This window comes from Rhamphochromis sp. 'chilingali' (assembly GCF_963969265.1).
Source record: "Rhamphochromis sp. 'chilingali' genome assembly, chromosome: 14".
Lineage (NCBI taxonomy): Eukaryota > Metazoa > Chordata > Actinopteri > Cichliformes > Cichlidae > Rhamphochromis > Rhamphochromis sp. 'chilingali'.
In genome coordinates this window covers 10095466-10120255 of record NC_137941.1, presented here as the reverse complement: position 1 = coordinate 10120255, position 24790 = coordinate 10095466, and the positions used below count along the sequence as shown (strand labels likewise).

General features: G+C 39.9%; 1 protein-coding gene across 1 annotated transcript in view; it reads left to right on the top strand.

Annotated features, from left to right (window-relative positions):
• Nucleotides 1-24790, top strand: part of thsd7ba (thrombospondin, type I, domain containing 7Ba) — a 184601-nt gene that overhangs the window by 156755 nt on the left and 3056 nt on the right. The window contains exons 18-26 of the mRNA XM_080903581.1: nt 1161-1305; nt 2430-2545; nt 4837-4954; nt 6439-6584; nt 6894-7062; nt 10795-10968; nt 22596-22691; nt 23830-23912; nt 24553-24748. Of these exons, the coding sequence (XP_080759707.1) occupies nt 1161-1305; nt 2430-2545; nt 4837-4954; nt 6439-6584; nt 6894-7062; nt 10795-10968; nt 22596-22691; nt 23830-23912; nt 24553-24748 (1243 nt within the window). The remainder of the gene's footprint in view (nt 1-1160; nt 1306-2429; nt 2546-4836; nt 4955-6438; nt 6585-6893; nt 7063-10794; nt 10969-22595; nt 22692-23829; nt 23913-24552; nt 24749-24790) is intronic.

The following is a 24790-nucleotide window of genomic DNA, read 5'->3' as shown; positions in this document are numbered from 1 at the left end:
CTTTAACTGTGTGGTGTAGAGGTTGATTATTTAACAGTGTGGTATAAAAGTCGATGAGTTCTCCTAGCTTACTGACTTTGCAAGATTATTTAGATGCCCAGTCTCTATATGTATTATTTATAACAGGGTGAAGGGAGCAGCTGCCATATAGCAAATGTGTTTCATGTGTCAATTACTGCTGACGAGTGTTGCTGTTCAGTCGAGTTGGATGTTGGGTAAGAAAAACATTTATATTTATACTGATAAAAAAACAGAGAAAACAGAGAATGATACAGAAATCAGGATTTGATATCAAATTTTTTACCTGTATTAGCATCTGCATCAGTTTTTTAGAGGTTTTCATTATCTGTAAACCACAACACAAATGAAGGGTTATTTAAGTAAATTTCCGGGTATTTTGTTTTGTTTTGTTTTCCATTTGCAAAATAGTTTCTATTATTTATAAGACTGATGTTTTCACAGCAATTAACCATAATCATGTCAATAGAAATGATCTATTGAAGAGGAACAATTGCAGCTTTCATTCTCATAAACCTTTTATTAGGTAGCTTATGCCCAAGGTTAACACATTGTGCTGAAAATCAGGCCGCTAAACGCTCTGTGCTGTGTAATTTGATAACACTCATGTCAAGAGAAAACGAGGGTTTCACCTTGAGCTGGCTCATTCAGGTTGCTTTTCTTTCATTAAATGTGTTTATCATAGCATGTTATGAACAAAAATATGTTCTTTTTATGAGAATAAATTATTGGATTATTTGCTACTGATTATAATAATAAAAAAAAAACAAGTTTGTCCTTGAGAATAACTGCAAAAAGTAAGCACTTTGGATTCATTAGGGAGATGTACAGCTGTCGGCTGATATTGAATGGTATTACGTTAAATTTTGAAATCTACTGGAAATCTACATAAAATTAGTGCCATAAAGGTCACTTCTAATGACAAGAAGTATTTATCATTAGTTTCTGCATGCTGTTGGGGCACAAATAAATTTGAAATATTTTGAAATTAACAATGTATTTCATAACTTCTAGCTATTAGTATGTTTAACTTGGTAGATCATAACACTAAAGACAGCGGATGCTGTAGGATGCTTTGTTTCTGCCTGATCATCCCATCACTCTTTTTTCTTTTTGTTGCTTTTTTTGTTGTTATTCTGCAGCAATGTGACCAAGATACATCAAGAAACAGAAGCAGACATATCCTGCGCCCCGCAGCTTCAGATAACTCACCCTGTCCAGAGATGGTCCAGTCAGAGTCCTGTGTTCTTAATAGTACATGTTTCACCTACCAGTACAGAGTCTCAGGTAGGACAATCTGCACGTCATTTCTGATCTAATTCACGTTACATGATTACAACCTGTTGTTAGCCCCATAAACAAGATGGGTGCGTACCTAAAACCAGCAAAAGGTCAAGTTTACTTGCTATAAGAATGCATCCATTATCGTGGTATACTGCAAGGGACAAGATTAAGTCATTTTTAGTTATTTTGTAACACAGTGATACACAACAAAGTCCCTTTATCCAACAACTATAATGCCAGTATTACAGCTAAATAATATATTAATAAAAAATGTTATTATTTATTATAAAACTGCTTTAAAAATAACGTTTTTATAACAATGAAAAAAACCATTTATAAAAGTGTTTTATTAAGGAGATCGCAAGATGCTTCATCAGGGATGAAAAAAAGAGCAATAAAACACATTTCTCAACATATGCATAAAGCCAGAAGACAGTTTTGAGCTTTATAGGCACACACATGCCTGTATGCAAGAAGTTATCAGTAAGACTCCCCAGAATGGATTCCAGGATTGAAATAAAGTGAATTAATTATTAATTATTTCATTTAATTATTCATTAATAGTGAATAATTAATACAACTATTAATTGTTAATTATTCCCAGTGTAGCCAGAATCTTTTGCCTTTACCTAAATTGCCAGAGCTGGCTTTGCAGTGCATATGCTGTCTACCAGCAAATCCTTTGGTTTCAGTACACCAGACTGCCATCATACCCCATCCTCATCATCACTGAATATGGTTACACTGGTTCCCAGTTCTGTGCACCTCATTACCACTACTTCTGAAATAAACGTTAGCTCAGCTTTGAGTTAGAGACGCTCATCCCCATGAGAGACTACTGAGTACAATATTTGTTACTGCTTCATTTGGTCTGGTTGTTTGGGTGATTGGGATAGTTGTTCTGAGTGAATCTTTTTTATTATTGTGGTCTTGTGGTTGTGCAATGGTCTCAGGTCTCTCTTGACAAAGAAATCTTGATTTCATGGAGTTTCCTAAACAAAGAAACAGCCGAGTGTGAGCTTGTTGGGATTTGTGCAGAATGTTGCTGTTGTTGTAGACCAGTAGCGTTGACATAAAAGACGGTTTGACAGTGAGACTAATGAAGATATGTTGCTGTGTGCGTCTAGACTGGAGTACATGCCAGCTGAGTGAAAATGCCATCTGCGGTCAGGGATCACGTTTTCGTCTCCTGGACTGTATTCGCAGCGATGGCAAGGTTACGGAGGTGCAGAAGTGTGAGCAGGTAATCGCTGTGTAGACAATTAAAGATGTATAATGTAAAAATGAAAAGTTTCATCACACATACAGTGGGGCAAAAAAGTATTTAGTCAGCCACCGATTGTGCAAGTTCCCACACTTAAAATGATGACAGAGGTCAGTAATTTGCACCAGAGATACACTTCAACTGTGAGAGACAGAATGTGAAAAAAAAATCCATGAATCCACATGGTAGGATTTGTAAAGAATTTATTCGTGAATCAGGGTGGAAAATAAGTATTTGGTCAATAACAAAAATACAACTCAATACTTTGTAACATAACCTTTGTTGGCAATAACAGAGGTCAAACGTTTACTATAGGTCTTTACCAGGTTTGCACACACAGTAGCTGGTATTTTGGCCCATTCCTCCATGCAGATCTTCTCGAGAGCAGTGATGTTTTGGGGCTGTCGCCGAGCAACACGGACTTTCAACTCCCGCCACAGATTTTCTATGGGGTTGAGGTCTGGAGACTGGCTAGGCCACTCCAGGACTTTCAAATGCTTCTTACGGAGCCACTCCTTTGTTGCCCGGGCGGTGTGTTTTGGATCATTGTCATGTTGGAAGACCCAGCCTCCTTTCATCTTCAAAGTTCTCACTGATGGAAGGAGGTTTTGGCTCAAAATCTCACGATACATGGCCCCATTCATTCTGTCCTTAACACGGATCAGTCGTCCTGTCCCCTTGGCAGAAAAACAGCCCCATAGCATGATGTTTCCACCCCCATGCTTCACAGTAGGTATGGTGTTCTTGGGATGCAACTCAGTATTCTTCTTCTTCCAAACACGACGAGTTGAGTTTATACCAAAAAGTTCTACTTTGGTTTCATCTGACCACATGACATTCTCCCAATCCTCTGCTGTATCATCAATGTGCTCTCTGGCAAACTTCAGACGGGCCTGGACATGCACTGGCTTCAGCAGCGGAACACGTCTGGCACTGCGGGATTTGATTCCCTGCCGTTGTAGTGTGTTACTGATGGTGACCTTTGTTACTTTGGTCCCAGCTCCCTGCAGGTCATTCACCAGGTCCCCCCGTGTGGTTCTGGGATCTTTGCTCACCGTTCTCATGATCATTTTGACCCCACGGGATGAGATCTTGCGTGGAGCCCCAGATCGAGGGAGATTATCAGTGGTCTTGTATGTCTTCCATTTTCTGATGATTGCTCCCACAGTTGATTTTTTCACACCAAGCTGCTTGCCTATTGTAGATTCACTCTTCCCAGTCTGGTGCAGGTCTACAATACTTTTCCTGGTGTCCTTCGAAAGCTCTTTGGTCTTGGCCATGGCGGAGTTTGGAGTCTGACTGTTTGAGGCTGTGGACAGGTGTCTTTTATACAGATGATGAGTTCAAACAGGTGCCATTCATACAGGTAACGAGTGGGGGACAGAAAAGCTTCTTACAGAAGACGTTACAGGTCTGTGAGAGCCAGAGATTTTCCTTGTTTGAGGTGACCAAATACTTATTTTCCACCCTAATTTACGAATAAATTCTTTACAAATCCTACCATGTGAATTCATGGATTTTTTTTTCACATTCTGTCTCTCACAGTTGAAGTGTACCTCTGGTGCAAATTACTGACCTCTGTCATCATTTTAAGTGGGGGAACTTGCACAATCGGTGGCTGACTAAATACTTTTTTGCCCCACTGTATATACATATTTTGGGTGCAAGTCAAATTCCAAAGCCATACAAGTTTTAAAAAATGCACAAAATTAACTTATAGTTTGCAAAATCTGAAATATTGACAGCTATTGCAGTGCAGCAGCTTTGCTTCTGTTCTCATTACTTATTTATTATTGAAAGCTCAGTTGCCCAATTTGATTAAGTGAAAATGTTGTATCTGATTTCATACCAACTTTGCCACTAAGCCAAACAGAACTTAATGTTATTGACTTTATTTGTGCAAAGACAAATGGCGCTCTTACGTTACTGTAATTGAATAACAGTAGACGTAAAAAGATTTCTCATTTTTGTGAAGCAAATGTTTGGGTAATCTCTGGCACATCCAGAATCATATTGCACTATCCACTTAATGCAATTTTAATGGGATGAATGTAGCAATGATGTTGTCTCTGTGTTAAATATAATGTACATTAACAGCTCAATAGCATCTGAAGGTTTTTTGTTAGGGTTTTATTTTCAGCTGCTGCTTTTCCACTGTCTGAAATGAACTGTAGCATATTTAAAATATGGAAATGTGTGCGCTCCCCCTTTTCTTGTTAGTGGAAATAATTAGCTAGCCCTCCTCTCAGATCTGTTCTTGTTTTCTACAGTTTGGTTTGATCAACAAGTGGATTCTAACAGAGAGCTGCGTAGTCAACTGTCCTGTCAGCTGTGTGCTCTCTGAGTGGTCGCCGTGGGCAGAATGCTCGCACAGCTGTGGGAGTCAAGGTAAAAACATCATGAGCTAAAAACCTTAACTTAAATTCATGGGAACAACAACCTGATAAACAGACACACGGTGGACTACATATGCAGCGCCTCATTATTCCATCTACTCAGGCATGCACCAAGATGTTGAATAGTGCATGAATACATTTAAATGCATTAAAATATTTACGCGTATGTGTAATCCAATGCCTTATTATGCAGGGGAACTCTGCATAATTAAGACTGGAAACTTCCTTTGTGACATTATGTTTTAACAATAGATGCGTCCATAAGTGTGAGCTCCATAGCTCACACTTGTGGACGCCATAAATGATTCAGTGTTCCTAAATAAAATATATAGCTATACCACTCCGTGAGTGCAAACATGCAGCTGATAATCCCCAACCAGTGACACACTTAGTATCACTTTGTGCAAGTCATGTTGTAACCTCATGCAATATACAAAAGTAAATGATTAAACCGAAATGCATACATTGTTGCTTCAGCTTCCCAAAGTCAATCTCCCAAAGAGAATGCATGTTATTCTGCTAATTAGAGAGAGTCGGCACTGTCTTCTTCTTATGTTTATTAATTTTAATTTGTCACTCGCTAACTTTCTACTTGCAGTTAACCCCTTATCCCAATGAGCTCACACTAGCCCAGGCTTTCATCTGGGAATATAAACTCGAAATCCTTTCTTTCACAGCTCAGTCACTATTGCTGTGACTCTTTCTGCTACTATCACTTCATTCTCACACATTGTGAAACGCATTTCTCTGCCTCGATGAGGGATTTGTGTCGTATTTGTGTCGTATCTGTGTCAGACGACGCAAGGATCTTGTTTTGTCAGGATGCCATGGGAGCGTTAATGTTTTTGGTTTGATTTTTGAGATGGCAGAGCCGGATGTCCTTTTTGCTGCGTCTTCCTGCGGCTCTCGGAGCTCGGCATCTCTCCTGGCATTACATACACAGGCGCGCGCACGCACAACTTCTGCCAACTGGATGGCTCATGGAGGCTTACAGGACCCAGGCACAAGCTGCTTTTTTCCCTGCTGGCATTTAGCAAACTTTTCCTTTCACACATTATTAATGGCTCACTTGAATGAAGCACTTTTGTTGGAAACTGCAAAATCTGAGCATAAAGTGGCACAGTGACACAGATGTATAGTGCTGTTACACTAATTCCTCTTTGTCGTGAGGAAAATATTTTGTGAGCTAAAGAGCAGGCACAGCCTATTTTCACTACTAAATGAATCATCATCTCTCATTTCAGCCACTCATTGTATTAACAGTTGTTTTATGGAGTCTTATGTTTGTGTAGTGATCCATTTTTGTCTCTCTCAAAGCAATTGAGAGTATGAGCTGAACTAAGAGGATCAATCCCACTGTGTTGTTACTGTGTTTTAGCAATTAATGGAAAAAAGGAAATAAAAGGCAGGCATCCAATGCAAATGCACTCTGCTCGATTTATTGTCACATTTGCATGTTTGCCTTGTGTTGTGTAGGTCAGTCTGTGCGCAGTCGGAGAATCCTTCAGGATGCTCAAGAGGAGGGTCGCCCCTGTCCCAACCAGCTCATCCAGACCAAACCATGCCCCATAAGGCCTTGCTACATGTGGGTGCTGAGTGACTGGTCCCCATGCACAGTAGCGGTATGACAGGTTTTTCTGCCTATATGTTGATGTTCTTTGCACTGTACTGCCTAACAGCTTTTTGTGTTTCCTGTGGTCTGCAGACTTTCAGCATCACATTTATCTAATATGTGTAGTTCAAGAATATGCTGCAGTAGCTGTTGCTTCTGTCATAGTTTTAAAGGAGTATCTCACATTCAGCTTTCCAATTTGGACTTGTCGCCAGCCTGCTGCAGTGCTTCAACAGAAAACGATATACAAATAGGTTAAAATAAAATTAAGAAAACCTTTGCAAATGTTTATTAATGTTGATTTATTGTGTCTCTGCAGGGCGCAGCATGTGGTGAGGGGCTTCGGAGAAGAAATCTATCATGCATTGTCCACTGGGGAAACTGGCACGAGTCTCCTCGTCAGCCAGTGAAGGAGGAACTTTGTGGAGACGTACTTAGGCAACGTATCCAACAAGAGATGGAGCAGCCCTGTTTTGTCCCCTGCCCTGGTAAAGCTGCATTCAAACATAGTGGATATACTGGATTTGATAGTTTTACACGAATATGTCAAAATTACATGACTGAGTGATTTTTTTTAATTACTGTAGTCCTTTTATATTCACCAAACAACTACATAATCATTGAATCCATCTAACAACACAGTCAATAATCTTGTTTTTAACAGAAATTCATTTGCTAGGATCTGCCAATAAATTGTCCCTTTTTCCAATTGGCTGACATTTTCAGCCACTAAATAATTGCAGAATCAATAAAAGTCATAGCTTTACTAATGACCCTTGTAGCTCTACATTATCTAGTTTCGTCCTGTACAGTAGCAGTACAGGGCCTGAGCTCAGTAACTATGAAAGAGACATATTTTATAATCAATAACCTGAGAACACTTTATTTCTTTGCACTGCATTATGTAACAATACATGACTCCGTAAGGCATGAAAAACCATCATCTGCTAATTGAAGCATTTAGCAGATCACATAGCTGAGAACAATCCCAGAGCTTATCACAGCAGTTTAATGCCTATGGGAATTCTGCGCACAGAAAGCTTGTTCAAATGTGAATGTAATAATTTTCCAATAAAAAAAACAATTATTAGGAGAATGAAAGTGCATTTTCAATACATTTAGTGTTTACTGCAAACACAGTGTATGTAAAATATAAGGAAAAAAAACGTTTTATCCTATTTCCATAACAGTTTGTACACTGAGTCGCTTTGAGTTTAACACAAGCTTCAAATGATGTTGACACATGGGCGACAAAAACCTGAAGAAGTTGTGTGGTTCTAAAAAACTAACCCATCTAATTTAATCATTTAAAACTATTTTTCCGATGTAAATGGATTTAGGGGGATTTTATTACTTAGCACATCTAAAATCAAGAAAAAGAAAAAACATCTGTATGTACAAGGATTATAAAAAATTATATTTTATGGTACTAGCACTGAATAAAAAAAAATCTGTACCAGTTGTAATTCTATAGCATGTAATTCAACAGGTTTGAAATACATACTATAGTGCACATATGCATGGGTCATTTGCACACCTTTGAAGGCCCCTTTGCTCAGGGGCGTAATTTCCAGGGGGCTTAGGGGGGTTATGCCCCCCCCCAATAATCAGATCCAACCAATAGAACCCCCCCCCCCCCAATAAAATTATGAACTACCTTGCATAAATAGCCTGTTGATTTTCTTTACTCATTTCAGTTAACAGCAAAATAGTTAACATAGTTATACAAAATAGCATGTATAATCACCCCCCCAATGTTCAGCACAAAGTTACGCCCATGTTATTGCTGAATGGTATATACCGATTTCTGAACAACATCTAGCCAACATAATTTTAAGAAAAGCATTGCTTATTTTAGAAAGACTATGCCAAACCCCATTCTACCTCTATAATAGTACCTTAGTATGGCTCTGTAAACCTGTTGTTTATTGAAAAATCAGCATTGTCTCTGACAAAGAAGTCTGCAAACTGTTGAGAACCTGAAATTTATCATTCATCAAGTAAGTATGAGGGGAAAAAAACCTTGTGAAAAGTACAGTAACTGGTCTCCCCCGTTGCTGGCATGAATTCATCATGAGCATATATTTTTCATCTTTTTTCAAATATAACTGCTTTGTGTCTTTATATCATTTCTGACATTATTGTGATGAAATAATTCTGTATCTTGGACTAATGCTAGCCATAGCTTGTGAACCTGTTCAACTGTATCGAGTTATTTTTTTTAAAGTTATGATTTCTGTCCAATCAAAGAGAAGTTTGTCAGCTGACATTTCAGTCTTAGACAAATCCCATTACTGGACTGCATTACTTTAAAAATGAATATACCTCTGCTTATACCATGTGTATCTACACTAAAGTGTGAGGTGATGTTTTGGAGACTCCAGACTGCATTGTTCAGTACAGTAAATGTCACTGTGTCAGTGTGCTGTTTGCAGTGCACATCACACCACATGTTGGTCACTGTGATGGATAACGATAGCAGAGCACCAGTGTTGGTAGAGTAACTGTCTGTAGCTGTAATGTAGCAAAAAGAAAAACATAAAAATAAGAAGCGATGGTGAATCTTGGCACTGCTATGTGCTCTACCTCAGCAGCCTAAAATGCAAAAACTTGTTTTAAACGAAATCAATTTATGCAAATTTTCTGGTAGACTTTTTCGAAATTAAGGCATGTTGCAGCTTTTCAACCTTGTTGTCTGTAGTAAATTAACACTGCATGTATTAATTCAAACGGAAAATGTAAACAACATAATAGTAGACTTCTTGCACGACATGCTGTTAGTTTGTTATTTTGGTGAGGATATTGGGAACCCCTACAATGAACCTTTGTCATGATTTTTTATTGGGTCTGTGCATAGAAATTGATTAAGCTCATTGTTGTAAAAATCACTATAGCAACAGACAGACAGTGTATCATTGTTAACTGACATTCAACTCGTGTTTTTTTTATTTAGGCCACAGTGTGAATGTAGAATTTGCCTTAACCAAGAGAGTTACTGGCCAGCTGACAGTTTTGACCTGCTTCACTTGTCACTGTCTGCTTTTCCACCCTGCGAGTCTATAATGAAGCATTACTGTCTTTAGGCATATGCTAGCTGAACAAACTCTATAGAATATATTTGATTTTCTCTCTGTTTTTTCTTTTTAAAGAGAGAGTCATTATGGTAAAATCACCACCCCTCAAAAAATGACCTCCTTATGCATGGCTACTTCCATGTATGGCTTTTGTTAATTTGTGCTTTGAAGAGAGCGAGCAGTGCTTGCTTTTGTTCATATGCCTCTCACTCTCCTCTGATCCTCTCCTTGATTCATCACTCAAACCGCCTTTGCTCTGAGTCTTGGCTCGGGATCAGGAGTGTTTGATGGCAAGAGCAGATGTGTGTGTATGTGTTCATGTAAGTGTTGATGTGATGGTGGCAGACGCAGAGTAGGGGCCAGAGGAGGAGTTGTTGACATGCTTGTGATGGGTGTGTGTGTGTGTGTGTGTGTGTGTGTGTGTGTGTGTGTGTGTGTGTGTGTGTGTGTGTGTGTGTGTGTGTGTGTGTGTGTGTGTTTGCTGTATACTGTAGCTATTGCTACAGCATGTTTCCAGGGTTCTAGCAGCATGAGTGAAGAGCTGATAGACTGTATCCATATAAAGATGAAAGATAATGAGATGTTCCAATCCACAGACAGTTACTAATGGGTGTTCAGGGCAAAGAATCGGAGGGTTGTTCTGGCTGAGTAGCTGAGGCTGTGGGTGATATTATCACTACAATGTGACCCTATCAAGAAATACAAGAGATATTTGTGTTTGACATTCAAAAACCAAACAGACTTTATCCTTTAAAAAAAATATTCCAAACTAAACCAAATGAATTTTCCATCTCATTTGAGACACATTTCAGTATTGGGTTTTACCTTTACAGTCCAGCTTGGAGTTATAGCTTGTATTGTATAATTTATAACTCTGGTTGGTCTATTACTTCTGAATACCCACTGGGCTGTCTGAGTAATTTGTTTGTGCATTTGTTACATTATCAGCCGCAGATGTGTGCTGAAGTTGTTTTCGATCTCTTTTTAATGTTCCAGGAGCTAGCAGGGGAGCCAATAAAACGATCCCTGAAATAGTGTTGGCAAGCTGAATATAAACCACCCGCAAGTATCTGAAAGGAGAGTCTGACAGTGTTATTGACCAAGTTGTGCTATCACTGATGTTTTACTGTCTTTTTTTCCCCTCAGGAGACTGCCATTTGACTGAGTGGTCGTCTTGGAGCTCGTGCCAGTTGACCTGCCTGGAGGGGCGGAGCTTTGAAACCACCGGTCGCCAAGCGCGCTCCAGAGCCGTGATTATTCAAGACATGGAGAATCAGGACAGCTGCCCTCATCAAGTCTTTGAGACCCAGCCCTGTAAAGGTACTCGGGATGCCATGCATTTTCCATGCAAAGTCATACCAGCATCAGGTCGCCAGTGTCAGGCAAAAGACGACTTTCTTCTTTCTTCCTGACAGTGACTGTTGACCAAAATGCACAATAATTGATCAGTTAAATGCACCAAATACTAGCAGTTTGGTAACAACTATTTTGTAAAGGATTGAGCTAAGAACATTCAGAACAGCTGCCATATATCACCAATGCTTCCCTCTCCACAGCAGCTCATGTGTGCATTAATGGGTCATTTAAATGGACAAATTCCTTGTTACTTCTGCATCAGAACAACTGATCACAGAGTCTCTCAAACAGCTGATGAATTTACACTGGTCAGTGAAAATTAATTAATTAATACTGCAGAAATATGTTCTTTCCACTACAAATACTGTTAAAAAATAATATTGTGCTATAGTGTCGTATAAAACTCCAACTCCAGATTTTGAAGTTTGCTCTCAAATCCTTTTTTCCTCCTTTTCTCAGGGGTGACCTAAATATTTGTGGCTAAATTCTCAGGTTTGTGCTGCAGTTCAGCTGAGTGCCTGGTGTTGGTTTGATGTGTTGGAAAGGTGTTGTGCCTCCAGCCTCCTCCGTTTAATGAGCATGTTGCAATCTCTCTTGTCAGGACTTAACAGACAAAGTCAGCATTTTCTCTAGCAATTACAGAGCTCATGATCGCCACTCCTAAAAATAAAGTAAATATTCTCATAGAGCTGGGCGATATGAGATTTTTTCATATCACGATATGTTTTTTTCATTTCAGGCGATAACGATATCTATCACGATATAAGCCAAATAACTATATTTGTAAGATTTAAATGTGCCGTTGCTCACAAGTAAAATGTGAAATAATCAGCAGCTTGTTTTTAAATATTTATTTCCCATAATAAGTTCAACAGGGTAGATGTACTTCAGGAACATGAGACTTTTTCAGATAAATAAAGGCAAATATTGCAAACTACACAAAAGGCAGCCGCTAAAGCGTTTAAGTTTCAAAATAGAACAAACGAAACAGACTAAATTGTCAGTTCCACTTAGAAACAAAATATTAATTCTAAAAATAAATCTTAGTTTGTTTTACAGAAGAATAGACAAAACTGACTAACTTTTGTCAATATCAAATAAACTGAGAACTAAAAGGAAATTCTCAATCTCTCCTTGTTGTATAGCTTAGCTTTTCAAACAGTTTTAACAGTTACTTTAGTCTGACAAAAGCCGAATGACGAATTAGCGCTTCCAGTCAGAGACTGAGGCTACGTCCACACGTACACGGGTATTTTTGAAAACGGAGATTTTCGGTTTTTGTTTTAAAAAATAATCCCGTTCACACATAAAGGCAGAAATGAAGGAAAACGCTGCTATGAACATGCCAAAGCAGCAGGTGGCGCTAGATTCCTAACCGTGCAGAAATGTTGGCCAATCAGAAGTCTAGAAGCCTCGGTGGGAAAAAGTAAACAAAGCTGGGGCATAGAAGCAGAACCGAGTCGTATGTGTGGAGGGACAGTAACTGTGTGTATATGTAAGCATTTAAACACTGCAGAGAGTAGAATTAACAGTAACAGTATTGTAGAAATTCATTTCACCGAAACAATAACGTGGCGCACAGTGTGACGCATGCACCAGTTTATTGTATTTCCAGACTTGCTTTCGGCACAATTTACAGTGCAGCTACTCTGTTTTTTGTCAGACTTGAAATAGCCGAAATACCTTCACACTACGGAACTTCTATGGCTCTTCCGTTCGACAATCTCTTCGGCATTGGAACCATCATCTGTTTTCTCTTCGGTCACGCTCGGTTGATTTTTCTAGTCGGCACACTCATTTCCTCCATTATGCGCTGGCTGCTTCCCAAACAAACACACGTGCGGCTTGGCACTTGTGCTGTACGTAACAAGTCACGCGACGTGACGCTGCGGCTGTGATTGGTTCGGCTCTGCGCTACTGAATTTGGATTGGCTGACCTTTTTTTTTTTTTTTTTTTTTTTTTTTTAATTTTTTTTTTTAGAGGACAAGAGCGGCGAGGTCTATCGCGATAGCTTAATTTCTCTATCGAGTAAAAGTTATATCGCGATACATATCGTTATCGTTCTATCGCCCAGCTCTATATTCTCAATTAGCATTAGCAAGGTAATAAAGACTGTCCGCCCTGAGAAAATAAGTCATTTGTGCCAGCTTCTGTTACATCCTATTGTTTTATTGTTTTAAAAGTTAGACCTCTAGCAGCTGTGCAAATAAGTGGATGTTTACATTAATATCATAACTTTTAGACCTGGGAAGTCAGATTTTGTAGGGAGTGACGCAACTCTCAAGCTAAGGGCGTTCCCCTGGTAAAGTCAGAAAAGCAAACAACAACCGGATTTGTTTTGCTTTAGCAAGGTGGAGCCAGTCATGCAACACTAGCAACACAGTGCAGGGCTTTTAAAAAAAAAAATATTTAACACCATTGAGATTCTATTCTATCTTCATAGATAGAATCTGATCAATTCTCTGCATATGGCTTATTTAGTAAGTAGCAAAGTATCAAACAGTTGCAGTTCAGATTAAAATGTTTTACGGTTTTACTGATCTTTGTGCTCATAGCAGCAATCCTGGATCTTTGAGTCTGGGTTGCTGGGGCTCCTCTGACTTTCCAAGTTGAAAATCTCCCTTGAAATAGCTTTCCTGTTTAAAATCTTACCTGGTAACTCAGTTAAACTGATAACTCAGATTCAAATGGAAGGCACTAATAGAGAGGAGCCATCCTTAATAGTGCCATCTACGCCCAGACCTCTGGATGTGAACACAAGAGCCCCACCCACCTTCTGTCTGTGAGCGGCAGCCAATCACAAGAAGGTTGGCTTCCCGCTTTTGAACCATAAACTCTACAAAGTTACTCTAGAATACTGCAAGTAAATAAATATGGAGCTGGAAATGAGCATATACTGTAGGCTCCTTTTAATTAATGGTCTCCTAGTGAAAACTTGTGTGTGTTTGTGCTTCTACCACCACCCTACCTCCCAGTATGTTGCGCTATGTCTGTGTTGCTTTAACAGCTGGTGTCTATGGTCCTTAAATAGGCATTAAAAATCAGTTATTGCAGGTTTTAAACTGTAACCGAGAAGCTGAAAAACATGCCCCCGAACCTTTGAACCACTCAAGCTGTTTCTCTTTCACTGGCTTTCAAGTTGACCTTTATTGTCTTCATAAATCTACAGATAAATAAATAAATGTAAGAGAAGATTAACACCATGGTGACATGGAAGGTCATCATTTACTGTGAGAAAAACTGCTTTTTTTCCTTCTGCACACAGTGAATCTGTTACAATTTTCAACACTCAGTATTAAAAACAAAAGCTTCTTATCCCTGAAATGGATCAGTGACATGAATATTGCCTTCTGTTAAACATTCAGTAAACTTTATGTCTTCTCATAAAAGACAGACAGATTTTTATATGATTCTGTATGTGTGACAGAACTCTTATAGGCCTTTCTGTTCAAGGTAAAAGGCTAAAAGGTGATACTACAAATGGTTTCTAAATGGGTATCTGTGCTGTAGATGGCAGTCTGGTGATTGTAATTGCAAAGTTCTCATTGAGACTGTGTCATGGGAGGTTAGCACTTCAAAATTACAAATTGCAACAAAAAGGCTGTGATTAAACAGTCAGCATTTGAACCATAGAAGGGTCATAAATGTTATTCCACTTATCCAATATTTGATGAAACATGGAGGTCAATGCATTTGACTGATTATTGATTCACAAATTGGAGATATGTGTGTTTCACAAGAGACCTTTGTGACTTAGCTCTGAGTTTGAGTTAATGTATATTTATATATAATATATGTGTACATATATATAAAAAAAACCTGGACAAAGCTGGACTGAATGATAGCACAGAGGCACTAATCATGGCAGCACACGAACAAGCCCAAAGCACAAGATCCATAAAAGCCGGGCACACCAGGTGCAGGCTGCGTGAAGATGCCTGTGAGATAATCCTGCTCAGAGCAGCAGGGTGCAATAGAATAGAATAGAATGTCCCTTTATTGTCATTGTACATGTAAAATGAATTTGTGGGTGCTCCACACCAGCTGTCCCAAAATAAAATATAATTAGCAGACAGCAGGAATTAAATAGCAAACAGGAGAAATATAAACGATCAAGGTGCATATAGACAAAAGAAGAGAAATATATACGAAAACAACAGAAAGGCACACATTAGAGAACACGATGCTAACAGGCAGGGCATACATGGAATGCTATAACCAAGTGTCTGGCATAGTATTAAGGAACATCTGTGCCAAGTATGACCTGGAAGTCCTGAGGTGAAAATGGGATACGCCCCCTAGGGTGGTTGAGAATGAACAAGCTAGGATCAAGTTTCCAGGCCTGGTAGAGGATAGAAGACCGAAGGATAAAGACTCCCCACATCACCGATTTTATATATATTTGTGTATATATATATATATATATATATATATATATATATATATATATATATATATATATATATATATATATATATATATATATATATATATATATATATATTTGTGTATATATACACACACATATATATTAGGGGTGCAACGATACACAAAATTCACGGTTCGGTTCGATACTTTGGTGTCACGGTTCGATATTTTTTCGATACAAAAAAAATGTTCATGCCTTTTTAATTTGTCATTTATTAAAATTATAAATATATATTTTAACTCAAAAGTACAGTTTTTAAATTTAACCCTAACCCTTGTGCGTGTTTTTTATTTTGACAGCGAATGCGCACCTGCGGACCACTTATGTGCAGCCCTGGTTATTTAGCTTGTCATATTGCAGCCACAGAAATTCTTTTGTCCATGAAACCATAAAGCTGCACTTTCTTTTTGCCTTATAGTCTGATTTGTCATAACTTCTCCGTTTTGTGGTAAGCTTTTCTTTGGCTGTCACTTCTTCACCCTGACCTGTCTTATTTGGCTCAGCAGAACTAAAATATATATCTGTCTGTGAAGGTTCTCAGTCATCCAGGTCATCGTAGTCAAATATAAATCCTGCTGCTTTTACACACGGACTCACATAAGCTCAGCGATTCTCTGCGCGATCAACCTCTCACATGTTTAAGCTTGCTGCGGGAGATTTCACTTGTCATGTTTGCATAGTAAGCTAACGATTAATAAGACGATGTCAGAGGAATTGGTGCACAAATTATCATCACTCACAGATCAGTGCTGTCGCTCTCTATACACAGTTCGCACGATTGCAAAGTGAAAGCAAAAAAACAAGCGCAAATTCAAACGTGATTTCAATATGTCACATTGTTAACTTGTTATTTTCTGTTTTATCGCGAGAGTACGGTTGCCCGCGAAGTGTTGTTGTTGTGGTCCGTATGTAAAATGGCGGAACGAATAAAAGCGCTGTGAATGAGAGTACAACGTCGTGTCTTTTGAGTTAACATTGGTAGCAGAGGATGGTTTCCAATTACAAAGTACCACCAAAGCTTGATGAAGCCAGGCCATACGAATGCTGGAAGAATGAAGTCAATATCTGGAGACGGGTTACGGAGCTGGATAAAAAGAAACAGGCACTCGCGGTGGCGCTGGGCCTCGAGGGAAGAGCCAGAGAAACGGCCATGGAGATACCCGCGGAAGATTTAGACAAAGATGACGGTATGGAAATACTACTTGCAAAACTTGACGCGGTGTTTCAGAGAGAAGAGAAAGACCGCGCTTATGAAGCCTACTCGTGTTTTGACTCCATTGCAAAGAACCACAGCGTGTCCATGGCAGACTACATTATAGACTTTGAACAGCGTTATAACCGGATGAAAAAGTACAACATGACGCTGCCTGACGCTGTGCTAGCATTTAAGCTTCTAGATACAGCTTGTCTTGATGAGAAAAGTCGACAGCTTGCACTGACAGCGTGCACGGACTTAACGTTTGCGTCTATGAAGTCTGCACTGAAACGGATTTTCGGAGGGAAAGTAACCGGAGTTTTCAGCGGAATTCAACTGAACCAAGAAGCAGTTTTCCTTACGGAACAAAAAGGTCCCAAATACAAACGAAACAACGGTACTTCGTCGCGGAGTGGACAGCGACAACCACTACAAGGTACCAACCCACTTGACAAGTTTGGCAAGCGAACAAGATGTGCTATTTGTCAGAGCACTTACCACTGGGCGAAAGACTGTCCTCATCGTAATGGTGACCAAGTAAAGCTAACTGAAGATGGGAAAGTGGAGGAGTGTAACATTACTTTGTACACTAAAGCCTCAATGACAGACTCTGAAATCTTCCTGACTGAGGCACTGGGGTCAGCCATTATTGATACTGCATGTACACGTACAGTTTGTGGTCAGAAGTGGCTAGATAGTTACATGCGTGACCTCAGCCAAGGCCAAGTAAACAAGCTGTTGCAATCAGAAACCCCCAGCTCCAGACCATTTCGCTTTGGGGATGGTATTGTAGTGTATTCCAGCAGAAAAGTGAAACTTCCAGCAAAAATTGGACAAACAAAATGTGACATTGAAAGTGAAGTAGTTCCTGTTGACATTCCACTACTACTGAGCAAAACATCTCTCAAGAAAGCAGGGACTGTTCTAGACATGGAGAATGACAGTGTTGTCATGTTCAAGCAGCCTGTTCCCCTAGAGCTCACTAGTTCGGGACACTATTGTGTGGACATTAGAGATGAAAATACTACAGAAAGCTGCAATGAAAATGAAGTTCTCATGGTAACTGCTGAAATGTCTACAAAAGAGAAACAGAAAGTCCTTGTGAAACTTCATAAGCAGTTTGGTCATGCATCTGCAGAGAGGATATTGAGGCTCATCCAAAGCTCTGGCAATACAGATAAACAATGTGCAGTTATTCTACAAGAGATAGTTCGTGACTGTGACATTTGTCAGAAATATTGCAAAACCAAGCCGAGACCTGCTGTTGGTCTACCCCTGGCTTCTGAGTATAATGAGACAGTAGCGATGGATCTACATGAGCTGGAGCCCAATGTGTGGTACCTTCACATCATCGACCACTTCACACGCTTCAGTGCTGGCAGCATCGTAAAGACAAAGAAAGCTGCAGAGATCGTCAACTCCTTCATTCACACCTGGATAAGCATTCACGGTGCCCCCAGACGGCTCTACACAGACAACGGCGGAGAGTTCAACAACACAGACATTCGGGACATGGCTGAAAACTTCAACATTGAGGTAAAAACAACGGCGGGGTATAGTCCCTGGAGCAACGGACTACTGGAGAGACATAACATGACACTTACAGAAATCCTCCTGAAGGTAAAAAAGGAACGAGGATGTGACTGGCACACTGCGCTAGACTGGGCCCTTATGGCCAAAAACAGTATGCTTAATGTACATGGTTATAGTCCACATCAACTTGTGTTTGGCCAAAACCCCAACCTTCCTTCTGTGTTGATGGATAAGCCACCTGCCTTAGAGGGCACAACTGTAAGTGCAAGAGTAGCTGAACATATCTCAGCATTACATGCTTCCAGAAAAGCATTTACTGAGGCAGAGTGTTCAGAAAGGATCAGGAGAGCACTACGCAAACAACTTAGGCCTACAGATGACAAATATGAGGCAGGAGATAAAGTATACTACAAACGAGTCGACTGTACAGAGTGGAAGGGTCCAGGTGTAGTTATTGGGCAGGATGGAACTGTTGTATTTGTAAGACATGGGGGGACTCTTGTAAGAGTACACCAGTCAAGATTGACTAAAGTGGATTCACGGACTGGAGATAAACAAATATCACACAGTACTACTGATGATGACAACAAAGACGCAGTTGAAAATGATGACACTGACACACCCGATGGGGAACAGAGTATTAGTGAGGAAGAAGACATCACTATTGACAGAGAAACTAACACTACAGAAAACATGTCTGTCACACACACTACAGAAAACATGTCTGTCACACAAACTGCAAATGAGCCCTCTACACCCACTGATCATGTCTCTGCAAATGTAAAGTTAAGATCAGGACAGCTGATTGCTTTTACCAACAGAGACAACGGTGTTCAACACACAGCCAGAGTGCTAGGCAGAGCGGGAAAAGCAAAAGGGCAATACAAAAACTGGTACAATGTGCAATATCTTGAGCATGATGGTAGTGAAGGTGAAAAGAAAGCTGTAGACATGTCACTTGTTGATGGTCTTTGCACTGAAGCTGAAAACAGAGATGCAGATGTACTCATAACAAAAGATATTTCCTTTGATTCTGCTAAGCAGCAGGAGATTGAGAGCTGGCAAAGTAATGGTGTGTTTGATGAAGTGAAAGACCTGGGTCAAAAATGTGTGTCTACTAGATGGGTCTGTACACTCAAAGAAACTACTAATGGTGTTGTCCCAAAGGCTCGACTTGTGGCACGGGGGTTTGAAGAGGTAAACACTAAAGAACTACAGAAAGACTCTCCAACATGTGCGTCTGAGTCCCTCAGACTGGTGCTAGCTGTGATATGTCAAAACAAGTGGAGAGTAAATTCAATGGACATTAAATCTGCCTTCTTGCAGGGAATGCAACTGTCAAGAGACATCTATCTTCGTCCCCCACCTGAAGCTGGCAAGGACAATGTTCTATGGAAACTGAAAAAGTGTGTTTATGGACTTGCAGATGCTTCACTTTATTGGTACAATAAGGTCAAAGACATTATGCTCAAAACTGGTGGTAAAATATCACAGGTTGATCCTGCAGTGTTCTATTGGCAGAATGAACAATCTGAGGTTACAGGAGTGCTTGCATGTCACATTGATGATTTCCTTTGGGCTGGTTCAAGTCACTTTGCAACTCATATCATTCCTGTACTGAAATCTACCTTCCTTGTGGGCTGTGAAGAACATGACAGCTTTTCTTATGTTGGTATGGACATTTTTACAGTTAATGATGTAATAGAGGTGCATCAACAACTTTACATTGACAACCTACAACCGGTTCAGCTACAAGCAGCACGGGCTGTACAGAGGGAGGCTCCCTTAAGTGAAACAGAACGTGAGCAACTCAGGTCAAAAATAGGACAGATTTTGTGGGTTGCCAAACAAACAAGGCCTGATGTTATGTTTGACACATGTAGCCTTGGATCTAATATCAAAGATGCAACTGTACAGTCTATTCATGAAGTGAACAAAGTTATCCGTAAACTTAAGGCAGAGAAAGTGACTCTTAAGTTTCAGCACTTGGGTAACAGTGAGGATCTGGCATTGGTTGTTTTCAGTGATGCTTCATTTGGCAACCTTCCTGATGGCGGTACTCAAGGAGGGGCATTAATCGTCCTTATGGGTAAAGGAGGAAAGTTTTGTCCTCTCTTCTGGCAGTCTAAAAAAATCAGGCGCGTGGTCAGAAGTACACTGGCAGGAGAAACTCTTGCCATGTCAGATGGAATAGACAGTGCTGTCTTCCTGGCAACACTTTTTTCTGAGCTTACAACTGGTAACACTGGTCTAAACGCTCTTCCTTTGATCTGTGTAACTGATAATCATTCCTTGTTTGATGCACTCAAGTCTACTAAGCAGGTTACAGAGAAGAGACTGAGGCTAGAAATGAGCAGCATTAAAGAGCTCATACAAGCCAAGAAAATCAGACAGGTTTGTTGGTCAGATTCAAAATCTCAACTTGCTGATTGTCTGACGAAAAAGGGAGTTTCACCTTTAACCCTTCTAAAGGCGCTAGATGAAGGACTCTGGATACTGTAATCCTTTGTCTACAAAGTTGTCTTTGCATTCAAATGTACCATTGTTTATTGTGTGCAATGATAGTATGCTTTAAGTAAAGCAAAGCACTTTTGAAATGTTTTTTTTGTTTATATAAATATATACATATATGTATACAAATGTTTACAGGGGTGTGTATACAAATGTTTACTGGGGTGTGTTTATACTCTTATTTTATTTTTTTAAGAAAGAGGGAGATTGTTAACTTGTTATTTTCTGTTTTATCGCGAGAGTACGGTTGCCCGCGAAGTGTTGTTGTTGTGGTCCGTATGTAAAATGGCGGAACGAATAAAAGCGCTGTGAATGAGAGTACAACGTCGTGTCTTTTGAGTTAACAACATATTGACAGTGGCTCACCGATGCCAATGACATAATTACCCAGCTACATTTCTGAAAGAATGCAAAAGCATTGACATATATTTTTCCTACAATAGCCCGACGGGCAGGGAAGAGATAGATTTTGGTAGCCCGACTGAAAAAATCGCTAGCCCCAGGACGTCAGGCTAGCGATATTGCAAGCCCTGTATCTGATTGAGGAATCATGCATCTTTGGAAAAGAGAGTTTATTACAGAGAAATGTCTCTTTCCAAAATAAAAGCTATACTATCCGCTTCTTCTGGGTTATATTCTCAGCAGCATAAGGAGAATCATGTGCTAACAGCTGTCTAAATGACTCGGCTAAAGTTAGTAGCATGCTTGTTGTTTTTGTCTTTGCACTAGGATGATGTCGGCGTAAATGTGCAGTCATATTCGTTGTGTTCCCACTAGTGCTTTCAGGTTAATCTCGTTGAAATGACCTTAACACCACAACATGGCAAATCTCCGTTAACGAGCTACCGCCGATCGCCCCGTGCATGGGGCTAGACGGCCAACACGTTAACGAGCTAACTGCGCTAACACACTAGTTCCCACCCATGTAATTGAGCATTGCATGGCACATTCAACATACTGTTTTACTTTAGTCCATGACTCGCTTACCTTCAGGGTCATACGTCACATGAAAACCAAAATAATTCCAAACGCCAGATCTGAATGAGGGTGGGGGAGGTGCCCTGCGCTCTTCCTTCTGACGATGCTGTCTGTGTGGAGCGCTCAGTGGATCTGCGCTCGACAGTGCAGCCTAGGCGGAGTAGTCGAACGCAGATTCACTGAGCGCTCCACACAGACAGCATCGTCAGAAGGAAAGTTGATAAAATAAATTACAAATGTTGTATTGTTCAATACATACGCGTACCGAACCGAAAGCACTGTATCGAACGGTTCAATATCGATACGAATATCGTTGCACCCCTAATATATATATATATATATATATATATATATATATATATATATATATATATATATATATATATATATATATATATATATATATATATACACACATTGTCTACAAATTATTTTGCCTCTTGATTGTTTTTCTATTAATTAGTTGTTTTTGAAACCATAACAGGGTAACTGTGGGCTACAGCGAATATATAAATTGTCCTAACCTTGTTCTTTATTTCCTTTCCTTTAGTGTTTTTAATCGTTTGTCCCATATTTTAGCACTGCACATTTTCTTTAATACATGACGCTCAAGTGCCTTTCACTGTTTCTCTCTTTAAATCAATTTTTCCCTGTAGCTTCCTCTGGGAAAATATGAGCTTTCCTGCAAAAAAACAAACAAAAAATGGCATTTTTCAGACATTTCCAACCAATTTTGAGATCATTTTCACCACCTTTGTCTCACAGCACACTGCATCAGTTACAAAGGTGCATTTTCTTCCCATACTAAAACCGTAATATGTCTTACCATAATGAAGTTGCAGAAAGGAGTGGTAGTTAACGTCAATCTTGGCCTGACGACAGGTCTGCTTGGCCAACACAAACTGCTAATGAGCGTCGTCTCTGCCTCTCTGCTGTTGCAACAGGAGGAAAATGCCACAGTTACCAGTGGAGGACAGGAGGATGGAGCAACAACGAGAGAACAGTATGGTGTCAGCGCTCAGACGGCGTCAATGTTACAGGTGAACAGTCGTTGGGTCTTCTGGCCACCTTAGATGGGTCAAACAGAATTGCTCCTGGGAAAACGCAGACATGTTCTTGTATAAATATAAATCATATTAATGCAGGCTGCAGCTAAAAGTGCCCCAGTTCTGTTTTTGTTCCCCCATGCTGAACTGAATCATTTTTTCAATTCAGTCTGGATCACACGGATATGTGCTACAATATCAGATAATTTGATCGCTCAAAAAGAAATTTGTAAGCGTTGCCATGACAGTAAGTGAATCTGCTTTCATTCATCTAAGAAAGCTATTACACTGGTAATATTAGCAGAGGTGGCTTTAGCAGGTGGTTCAGAAATAAATTTAGATCACGATTTTCTTGTTGGTTCACGAGATAATTGGAAACGAGACGTTGGAAAAGATCTGAGAAGGCTCGATACAAAATCGGATACGATGTCTTTTTGCCTTTGTTAATCATTTGAGTTTATGATAATATACTGTCCATGGGTTACATCCTGTAACAATTATGATTAGCTATTTTACCCCCTCTCAAAAACATCTGATAGTACTTCACAGTCTTCCATTGGAACACATGTTTCTTTCACATGCGTATAAATACACACTCAGAGAAAAAGCATGGCTTTAGTATAGAGTTCTAGTTGAATTTAACACCTTATTTGATCTACCTAGTCTCAGTGGAGCCTCCATTGATTTCTGCCTCTTAACATAAGTAATCAATAAGCCAGACTCTGAGCTGCAAGGCTTTCAATCCATATAAATATAAACGTGCATTTGTATTTGTGGGAAGTAAAGCAGGCGTAGAGAACGAGAACAAAGGTAATGGTATTGGGGGAATGAAAGCTTTAGGCGAGCTTGATGTGCTGTAAATAGTGGTTGAATGTGATCTTATCACTGCTAGGAAGTGTTTTTGGCAAATATGAGCCCAGAAGGAATAACCTCCCTCTGCAAAGAAGGCAACAACCTCAGGCATTACTCTTTGATATTTTGACATGCAATTTTCCATGTTGGAATTAAAATGTTCACAGACTGATGGGGGGCTCTGATAGGCAACTAAGCCCATTAATCTGATGTGACAGTACATTAATTTAGCAATCAATAGGTAAAGGAACAGAAATAAGAACACACTGTCTTTCTCCAGGGGGATGTTTCCCACAAAAAAGGCCCACCACGCTAAGACACTGTCATCCTCCGTGCACAAAACCGTTCTCACACTGCACGCCGGTAAGACCATTGCACTTTGATCAGCCAGCTGTGATCTCTGTAATTCTCACTGTTTTTTTGTTTTTTTTGCCGTTTTATTTTTATTTTTTTGCTGCCCCCACGTTTTCGGTGGGGAGTTAAATGGATTTTGACAGATGACATTTTTAATTTGGCAGAACAGGCCATTAAAGAATAATCAGATTAATACCAATGAACGTGGGCTCCATGTCAGTTAGAGACTACACCTATGAGGTGGGGGGACTGCACACAAGCAGCATGAAAATGACAAATAATAGATTTAGCTTGAAGTTTTACTGCCCCTTAGAGTACCCCCGTGTTACTGCACCCACAAATGCAACGCTGTGAAATCACGTGTTGCATTTGTTTCAGGGTGCCTGTTTTTAGCCTGACGGGGCGCATTCTTATCCGTTTCCAGATCCGGGAAGCGGTGTAATCTACCCCCCGACGAGAACAATTTAGTGCTGGAAAAAGTAAACCTGTGTTTAGAGTGAGAAATATTTTGTTGAGTAAAACAGAACGGTCCAAATATGTGGCAGCCCATTTGTCAGCAGTGCTTTGCAGTAATTGGAAAGCAACAACTGCAGTCATCGTCAGCTCGCTGTAAATGATGTTCTTCTGGGCTTCTTTCCCCCTCATGCAGAGTGGAGTGTGTGGGTGTGAGAAGGGTTACACTGAGGTGATGACCACTCACGGTTTCTTGGACTACTGCACCAGAACTCCGGGGTTGGACAACAATAAGAAAGCAGATGTGAAAACTAACTCTGGCAGATTAAAACCTGGGCCGTCTAAGGCCAAAGACCGCTACAACGAGTGGACCCTACGACCTGTTGGCCCAGGTACTGAAATGGAAATCATGTGTGCAGACCAACCAGTACTGC